A 9,352-nucleotide genomic window follows, 5' to 3' on the forward strand; every position below is an offset into this window, starting at 1 on the left:
ATTGTTGTTTATCCTCCCTGAACAGAAGAGTAGCAAACAAGAGAAGGATGGAGAGGAGAAGTTGAAAAAGCCTCGCTTCCCCATTCGAGTGCCCCCACGGTGGCCGAGTCGCATCGAATCAGTACCAGGTAATTCTAAGGATGCTTTAGTATATATCTTTGTATATTTCTTTATATATATATATATATACCCTTTTCTCCCAATTTGGAATGCCCAATTCCCACTATTTAGTGGCTCCTGTGGTGGCACGGTTACTCGCCTCAATCCGGGTGGCGGAGGACAAGTCTCCCCCCATTGAGAGCGAGAACCACTAATCGCGACCACGAGGTGGTTACCCCATGTCTATCCTCCCTAGCAACTGGACAATTTCGTTGCTTAGGAGACCTGGCTGGAATCACTCAGCACACCCTGGATTCAAACTCGCGACTACAGGGGTGGTAGTCAGCGTAAATACTCGCTGAGCGGCCCAGGAATTTGTATATTTCTTTCAGAAATTTGTGTACATGTAGTGGATTGGGAAAGGCTGGGTTCATTAACTTTTTGCCACACCTGCCAGTGGATTTTGAATTGTGAAAATTTACCAGTCATTAATGTTTCTCTCCGGCTTCTTTGTATCTGTTTGATTGGTTTCACTTCACTTATCACAACAATGAGGATCAGGCTATACATTTTTTAGTTGATGTAAACACAAGATGTGTTCTTGTTTTCAAAAACAGCTAGATGGAGCACAACGCAAAGGAGCAGAATACTAGGGTTTCAAGCTGTGTTTTATGAAAGTTAAATTATTTCATTTGACAGTGGATCTTATTGCAACACTAACGGCATGAGATGCTTAAAAACAGAGATGTGACCCAATGGCCACAACCAACAATAGACCAATAATTAATGAATGGTGCAGAGGGAATGCACGAACATGTCCTGTGTAAACACCCCTGTAAACTGAGATTGTAAACCGAGATTGTAAACCATGTGTTATGTTGCAATTAAAAAAAAAAAGTTATTGACCAAATTCCACAACTCCATGCTATTTAAAGCCAATGTTTACCCTTATTTGTTGCTTGGTGATTGTTTTATTGGACTGTTGCTATCTTTTTTTATGTTGAATAAAAAAAAAAATATTTAATAGATGGTTCTGCAATCAAATGTCATAATAATGCTAAAAGTTCCCAGGTGTGCATTTCCTAGAAATTGGAAAAGACTTGCCCTCATTTCTACACTCTTGTGTGTGTGTGTGTGTGTGTGTGTGTGTGTGTGTGTGTGTGTGTGTGTGTGTGTGTGTGTGTGTGTGTGAGCGTGTATTTATCACTTTGTGGGGACCAAATGTCCCCATAAGGATAGTAAAACCCGAAATGTTTGACCTTGTGGGGACATTTTGTCGGTCCCCATGAGGAAAACAGCTTATAAATCACACTAAATTATGTTTTTTGAAAATGTAAAAATGCAGAAAGTTTTCTGTGAGGGTTAGGTTTAGGGGTAGGGTTAGGTTTAGGGGATAGAATATAAAGTTTGTACAGTATAAAAACCATTATGTCTATGGAAAGTCCCCATAAAACATGGAAACACAACATGTGTGTGTGTGTGTGTGTGTGTGTGTGTGTGTGTGTGTTTGAGCAGCTGGGAGGGGAGGGGACAATGTCAAGCAAAGGCCTCAGAAGCAGATGTCTCAGCCAGCGTTGGGCGGGTCAGAGCCAATAGAGGGTGGACGTCTGCGGGGCAGTCAGTCAAGTGAGGGTTCAGACCTCTTACAGAGCCCAGGATTCACTGCCTCACCCACATACAGCGCCTCCTACAGCTCACCATCAGATCCCTCTGGAAGGGACACAGAGTTTTGTGAGTGCTTCATCTCCTAATTCTTCTTGCAGTCTCACTGATCTGAGTCGTCATTACTCTTTTTATTGTCAAGCCCTTCTTTTTATGAACCAGCTGGCTAAAGCTATGGTAATTTAGGCAAACTAATAAAATGTACAAGCTAAAATTGGAAGTGGGGGAAAATAGGTTTTTCTATTGTCACTTTTCCCACTCATATCTCATAAAGTGCTGAATTTAAGCTTTTGGATTATTTTTTGGCACGCGGTGCTGTGTATTGGTAGTTATTCTGTAGTTTGAGGCTGAGACTAGGTCGTCTGTGTCCTCAGGTATGAGTCCATCTACAGTTTTTCCCCGACTGAGTGATGGGCTGCAGTCTGGAGATGTGCTGGACATCATCTACCCACCCTGTGATTACATCCCCTGCATCATGGACCAGATGGATGAAGACAAAGATGGAGAAAGGTGCATAATTCAAGAGTTCACATTCATGCACCAAAGAATGCCTGTTACTTTATGATTTTGGACTGATTACTAACAAAGACTTCAAATCATGCTAACTTTGTTTCACGCTAACCCTGCTGAAAAGACTGATTTTAAACAAGCAGCTCCATCCTGGTCCAGATATGTTTATGTTTGTTTGGTCCTGGTTTAGCTGTTTGACCAGTTTAGTCATGCTTTTAACCAACAGAACTTGGCTGGTGTATCTGGTTGAGCAACATTTGTTTATTACTGGTTAAGTTTGTTCAGAAGCATGGTGGGGATACCAGCATCCAAAACATATTCCCTTTCAGCAAGGGAAGCACCTTTACAATTTAGCTTCTGTTTGCATGTATGTACTGTAATAAAACACTGCTTACAAACCTAACTAAGACCAGCTTTGATTGCTGCTAATCTAAGTGGTGCACTATATGTCAGTGAAATGAGGAAGTATGTGCTGTTTTACAGATTCCTTGATGTGGGCACACCTAAACTGATTAGAAGGTACTGGCTATTGGCCACTGGCTGCTGTCGATCACCACCGTCACTTCTATTTTTAACCCACCCCTATCCTGAACACTTCACCAACTCAAATATTCAGTAGAGATACATAAGTTGTTGTGAAAAAAAAAATTGCTTTCCAGTTAAAATATTTAAACATTCTTAAAGTGTGCCTATTATGGTTTTGAAACGTGCATAATTTTGTTTTAAATGTCTCATACAATAGCTTTACTTGCATCCAAGGTCAAAACACACTTTAATTTGCTCATAATTTAAATTGCAGCATTACCTTTTTTCACAGTGTCAAAAACGGCTCGTTCAATGAACCCGTTCCAAAGCATTCCTTCTAAACTCCTCCTTTCAAAGAGCCTACTATGCTGCTACTTTGTGTAATGTTTGAGAGCGGGTCGAAGCGGTTCGCGAGCAGCCAATGAAGACCATAGGCAGGTTTTTTGTTACCAAATTACATAGGTTAGAACAGGAAGTAAGTCTGGAATTACTAACGACTCTTTCAGGTGTTCAGAATCGGTTCTTTCTTTTGAGAGTCAATAAATCCACTTGTTGTGCACTTTGATTTTTGAAACTTTGCAGACTTTTTTTTTACATTCAAAAAAATGCTTGCATTGGTCTAAGGGAGGGCTAGGGGGGATTTTCTTTTCTCCCCACACACACACACATCCTGTGTCCCCAACTCCCCCATCCTGGTCCGAAGAAGAGATTATATATATATATATATATATATAATTTTTTTTTTCTCTTAAGTGTAAACATCCCTACATTTGTTAGATTTCTCTTAAAAATGGATCTTAGGTATTTTTCATTTATGCTTAAAGGGTGTTTAGATATTTTTACTGGAAAACAAGTCAAACAATGTTTTGCTGTTTATAGAGATTATAAGGGTTAATCTTCTGTTTATTCTATCTCTCTCACTCTCTTTTCCCCTCATCCACAGGTTTGAGGAGCATCAGAGTGAAGATGATCAGGGGAGTGATTTGTACTCTGTAGATCCTCCTAACTGGCAGCAGCTGGTTGGGCGTGATGTTCTAGCAGGCCTGACACCCCATGAGATCAAGAAACAAGAAGTCATTAACGGTACGACCTTGTTTTCTTTTCACTAACATTAATGTAAACGATGTACTCTGTTAAAAGGGATCTTTTTGAGACTCGCTCCAAACTGATATTTTGACATTATATGTGCAAACCGTGAGATCAGACTCTTGAGCAGATGTTCTGATGCATAAGCGTATTTACGTAACCCTCAATCTTCACTATGCTTTCAGAACTGTTCTACACGGAACGAGCTCATGTGCGCATGCTGAAAGTCCTGGACAGTGTGTTCTACCAAAAACTCACCCGAGACAACATACTGCCCCCTGCTGACATCAAAAACATATTTACCAACCTGGAGGAAATTGTTCAACTGCACAGTATGCCACACATCATCTCAGCAATTTGAGCAAATGTTATTTACAGGGTTCCCATAGTCAGAGAAAATTAGGAAGTATTTAAATGGTGATTTCCATGATTTGAGAAATAAAATAAAAAATCTTTAAAGTCCATTAAAGTCATGGAAATGTCTATAGTGAATATATATTTTTTCTAGATAATCTCAGCTCTTAAATATTACAAGTGTTTGTGAATTATATATGTGTTGAGCAATTTCAATAAATGTTTAAAAAAAATAATAATTATATATTTTATTTATATAATCCTTATCCAAAAATGACAAGCAACTTGTAAAGTCATGGAAATTCATGGTCCAAAGTCATTGTCATTGGTCAAAAGTTGTGGGAATCCTGTGTTTAAAAAAACATTAATCGTATCTTATTGTATTTTTGAAATTACAGTGAGGATAGCAGATCAAATGACTGTGATCCGCAAGAAGAACGAGTCGTCCGTTATTGACCAGATTGGAAATGATTTACTGTCTTGGGTAAGGGACAGGAAATTATTTACTGTCTTGGGTACATGTTTAACTTGCATTCTGTGGACATTGATGAACAGTTATTACATGTGATAGGACTCCTGGGTGGCAAGAGTAGCACTCAACCTTCCATGGACTCAAACTATTTCTGTCAGCCACCCTACAGTGTGACCCTGATCTCCCTGGATTGTGTTTTTCTAGTTCAGTGGCGGAGAAGAGGAGCAGGTCAAGCAAGCGGTGAGCACTTTCTGTAGTAACCAGCCCTTCGCCCTGGAGCTCATCAAATCCCGGCAGAAGAAGGACCAGCGTTTCAACACTTTCATGCAGGTGGGTCGAGCCTCCCCGCCGGGCGCTGAACTATTGAGAGCTGCCCGGTTTTCTTTCTCTGCAGATCATTTGAAAAAGACCATGCATTCCAGACATACTTTTGCTTATATCACAGTATTATTTTTAGGGCTGTCAATCGATTAAATAATTAACATTTACTTATGATTAATCACATTCTTTATTTAATAGTTAACATTCAGTGTCTTTTTAAAGAAAGAAAACTAATAGTAGGCCTATGTGTATTATTAGGTTCAGCAATTATTTTGTGGATGACACTTGAAGCAGAATATATGTGCATATCTTAATAATGGTGGAGAAAAGAGATGAATTTATACATAAACTGCATGCAAACAAGGGCTTTTTCCATCGACTGATAAATGGGTGCATCGCTAGGGACTTGTATAGCGATAATGGCGTTTAAAACAAAATGGCGCTAAACATATTTATTGAATTGCACAAGATACCGCTTTAATGTTGACAGCCCTCATTTTTTACAAATTCTTATTTGCTCATATTAAAACAAAAATAACTTTTGCATTGTTTGACGCAGTGTTACAGCAGAAGAGATGCGTTATCTAGATGCAATGATCTCTGAATTGTTAATAGTATCAGCATTGACTTGCACTTAAAAAACAAAGAACATGTGAGCCAAGAGATTTTGTTTAAAAATGTGTATGATATATAAAGGCCTATTAACCTAAATCAGATCTAATTGTTTGCTGTCCTGAATGTGAGGAAGCATGAGTTTGTCTCTGTGCTGTTTTTATCATGTTGTGGAAAGGAGTGAAGAGAAGAACATGGCAAATTTAATAACCTCTCAATAATGAATATGCTGCGTTTTTTTTAAATCTACTGCACTAATCCATTCATTTAGAAAACTAGGGTATAAGCATTACAACAATAAAGATGTAATAAACATTTTAAATGGGCACTTATACTTCCATACAATGCAAGTGCATGGTGATCAGACCTTTGTAACTCCAAATATCACATAAAGGAAACATAAGCATAATCCATAAGACTCCAGTGGTTATATTCATATCTTCAGAAGTGACGTAATAGTGTGGGTGAGAAACAGATACAGATTTAATTCCTTTTTTTACTCTTTCACTTTTACATCTGGGAGTCACATGTTTAGTTTCACTTTCACAGCTGAAAGTTAAAGTGGAGATTTTGAGTAAACAAATTACTTAAATATTGTTCTGTTTCTCACCCACACCCATCATATCTCTTCAGAAGACATTGATTTAATCACTGGAGTCATATAGATTACTTTTACGTTTCCTTTATGTGATATTTGGAGCTACAAGGTCCGATCACCATGCACTTGCATTGTATGGAACTACAGAGCTGAGATATTCTTCTACAGAACAGAAATGAAGATAATTAGAAGTTTAAAAAATTAAATAAAAAAACAGTCACATCTGGGATGGCATGAGGGTGAGTAAATGATGAGAGAATACTTTTTGGGTGAACTATCCCTTATTTTTATTATTACATTTTACCCCCACAGCTGTGGTATCAAAATTGGTATTGAAAATCTTGACTACTGCAATTTTTTATCATGACTACTAATTTACAGATTTTCAAAGATGTTTTTATTATTCAGACCAGTTGTCAACCTGACAAATCACAATATATTTTGACTTGCAAAGGATTATTCTCTCAACTTAAGTGAAGGACAAAATTCGTGCTTAGGCATTTATTCATGATGTTTGTGTCTCTTTATAAAAAAAGAAATATGGAATAGATTAGGGTGGATTTTGTTGTGGATTTGCTGGAATTGTTGTCCTCTGTTTTCATTTCTGCACCATCTGCAGGAGGCTGAAAGCAATCGACGGTGTCGCAGACTACAGCTAAAAGACATCATCCCTGCAGAGATGCAGAGGTTCACCAAATACCCTTTACTGATGGACAACATTGCCAAGTACACAGGTATTCACCTCCATCCTTCATGCACCCAGACCTATTAATGGTCAGCCAATATAGGCTTTTCAATGGCTGATTATCAATAATACTTCATTATAAATTGCAGAAAGTTTTCATGTTATGAAACAAGACAACATTTGTGCATTTAGAAGACACTTGTCCCGCTGGCAGACTCATTCATCCGTGAACAGCTATGAGATTGTGTCGGCTTTTCAAAGAGTGTGCGCTGACTGGACACAAACCATTAGAAAATTAGAGCTATGCCATTTCTTAAATGTTAGGAATGTTCTGAAGGGGGAACTGGACTCTTTCTGTGCTTTTCTCACAGTATTTGACATCTGTTTAATTGTGGATCTCTTGGCATGGTCAGAGAATGGCAATAAATGGGAAGTACAATCAGCGATTAAGAATTAGGTCATTCTCATATTATATCTGATCTTGCCAAAAGTTTAAATGGTGGGTTCTAGATGCAAGGTGAATATAGAGGACACTTGGCTGGAACGACATGAGGATGAGTAAATAATGAAAGAATTTTCATTTTGGGGTGAAGTATCTCTTAAAAGAGTTTATTAGTTTCTGCCTGAATGTGTGTGCATGTATCATAATGTAATTGAATGTATGTGCAACCTTATGAACAGATGACTCAGAGGAGAAAGACAAAGTAAGCAGAGCAGCTGAGTGCTGTCGAAAGATTTTAAACCACGTCAACCAATCCGTGAAGGAGTCCGAGAACAAACAGGTAAGCAGTACAGAACTTGACTGAGCTGCCACTCTCTCCCTGCTTATCAGACAGCCCAAGGCAGGCTGGCATTATAGCCTTGGGTCAGCTTCAAGGAAGGTTGCACTGGAAAAATGTAATGATTGTCGGTACTTGACTATAGGTTGTAAAACCTCTGTGACTGCTCTTACATCATCCCAGATTTCCCGAACTGCTTTTAGAGTATAGGTAGTGATGTTCCAACTTTTTGTAAACTTGGAGATAATTCATAAGAAAATGTATCAATGGTTAAAGATACAGTCAGTCGGTCTGCCTCTGAAAATCCGTTACAAATTCCAAGAAGATCAAAAGTGCCTCAAAAAAATTCCAAAAAGAATGACCGTTTTCAAGCAGGTTTCTTAAACACTCCAACCATCTGCCTTTGGTAATGTGACTAGGTAGTTCCGCCCCAAACTCACACCATTGGTTGTGTCGATGTTGCAATGTCAGGCCACTCAAACAAGGTCATTTTTAAACACCACAGAGCCAATCACAGAAATCAACCGATAAATGGTTTACTTATTGTTGTTGCTGAAATTGTACTGAGAAATGAAAAAATCATTTTACAAATATTAAGGGAAAAAAAGTGTAATAAAAATTATGCACATCACCTTTTAGGTTCTCTTGACCAAGTATTCTAAGATGATGTGCGAGGCATCGAATGTTAATTGATTGTGCAGCATATAACTGTTGTTTATCTCTGACAGAGATTGGAGGACTACCAGAGGCGACTGGACCTTTCTTCTTTAAAGCAGAGCGAGAACCCCATGATCTCAGATTTTAAGGTTCGTCGTAATCAATCAATTTGTCTAGAAACTTCTCTAAGTTATCCGGAGGCACTACATGTATCTGTTTTTGTGTCATGCACTTCAGTATCAACCAATCAGATGTCATTAATCTGAGATTAATATTTATGAAGATCATCAGGCATAATTGTTTCCATCCTAGTTACAACTGAGCTTTTATGTACTGTATTCTATGTAAGTGTTAGTTGTGTAACTGGTCGTTTGTGGTCCATTAAATTAATTTTGCTTTGTCACGTTCAGAACTTGGATCTCACTAAACGGAAGATGGTCCATGAGGGTCCTTTGTCCTGGAAAGTGAACAAAGACAAAACCATTGGTAAGCTATACAGCTCTCAGACTTGGTGACTCCATAAAGTATGTAGACACTTAAGCTACACTTAAAGGGGACCTATTATGCAAAATTCACTTTTACATGGTGTTTGAACATAAATGCTGTGTGTGTGTGTGTACACAACCACCGTATAATGATAAAAATCCACCCAGTCATTTTTTGTCTGTCTCAGAACAAGCAGTTTGCAGATTCTACTGTTTCTAAAGTGACATCACTTTGTACAGGCCCTGCCCACAACTGTTGACGGACACTGCCGACTGACATATTTGTTTGTGTGTGTTGGTTCATTATAGCGTATAGCGAACGTTGTAACAGTATTTGTGTATGTGTGTTGCTCATATATCGTTACAAAACTGCTGAAAAAACTCTACAACAAATAAATAAATGTATCAAATAATCATCCGGAAACTTCCTGGTTCCTTCTCAAAGTTGTTACTTCTGACGGAGTCTCTTCCTCATCAGTGTCTGACTCTGGTTCAAACATATAGGGC

General features: G+C 38.4%; 1 protein-coding gene across 4 annotated transcripts in view; it reads left to right on the forward strand.

The window, feature by feature from the left end:
* The window catches only part of arhgef12a (Rho guanine nucleotide exchange factor (GEF) 12a), a 96,511-nt gene that overhangs the window by 73,555 nt on the left and 13,604 nt on the right, over window positions 1–9,352 (forward strand). For 3 of the 4 annotated variants that reach the window (XM_052109861.1, XM_052109860.1, XM_052109864.1), the window contains 12 exons: window positions 26–128; window positions 1,615–1,830; window positions 2,136–2,271; window positions 2,755–2,790; window positions 3,740–3,879; window positions 4,068–4,214; window positions 4,635–4,720; window positions 4,913–5,038; window positions 6,859–6,973; window positions 7,606–7,706; window positions 8,432–8,509; window positions 8,771–8,846. In XM_052109861.1, coding sequence (XP_051965821.1) covers window positions 26–128; window positions 1,615–1,830; window positions 2,136–2,271; window positions 2,755–2,790; window positions 3,740–3,879; window positions 4,068–4,214; window positions 4,635–4,720; window positions 4,913–5,038; window positions 6,859–6,973; window positions 7,606–7,706; window positions 8,432–8,509; window positions 8,771–8,846 — 1,360 coding nt within the window. The remainder of the gene's footprint in view (window positions 1–25; window positions 129–1,614; window positions 1,831–2,135; window positions 2,272–2,754; window positions 2,791–3,739; window positions 3,880–4,067; window positions 4,215–4,634; window positions 4,721–4,912; window positions 5,039–6,858; window positions 6,974–7,605; window positions 7,707–8,431; window positions 8,510–8,770; window positions 8,847–9,352) is intronic. The other variant, XM_052109863.1, reaches the window with a different exon arrangement.

Source organism: Xyrauchen texanus, chromosome 38, assembly GCF_025860055.1.
Source record: "Xyrauchen texanus isolate HMW12.3.18 chromosome 38, RBS_HiC_50CHRs, whole genome shotgun sequence".
Taxonomy (NCBI): Eukaryota; Metazoa; Chordata; class Actinopteri; order Cypriniformes; family Catostomidae; genus Xyrauchen; species Xyrauchen texanus.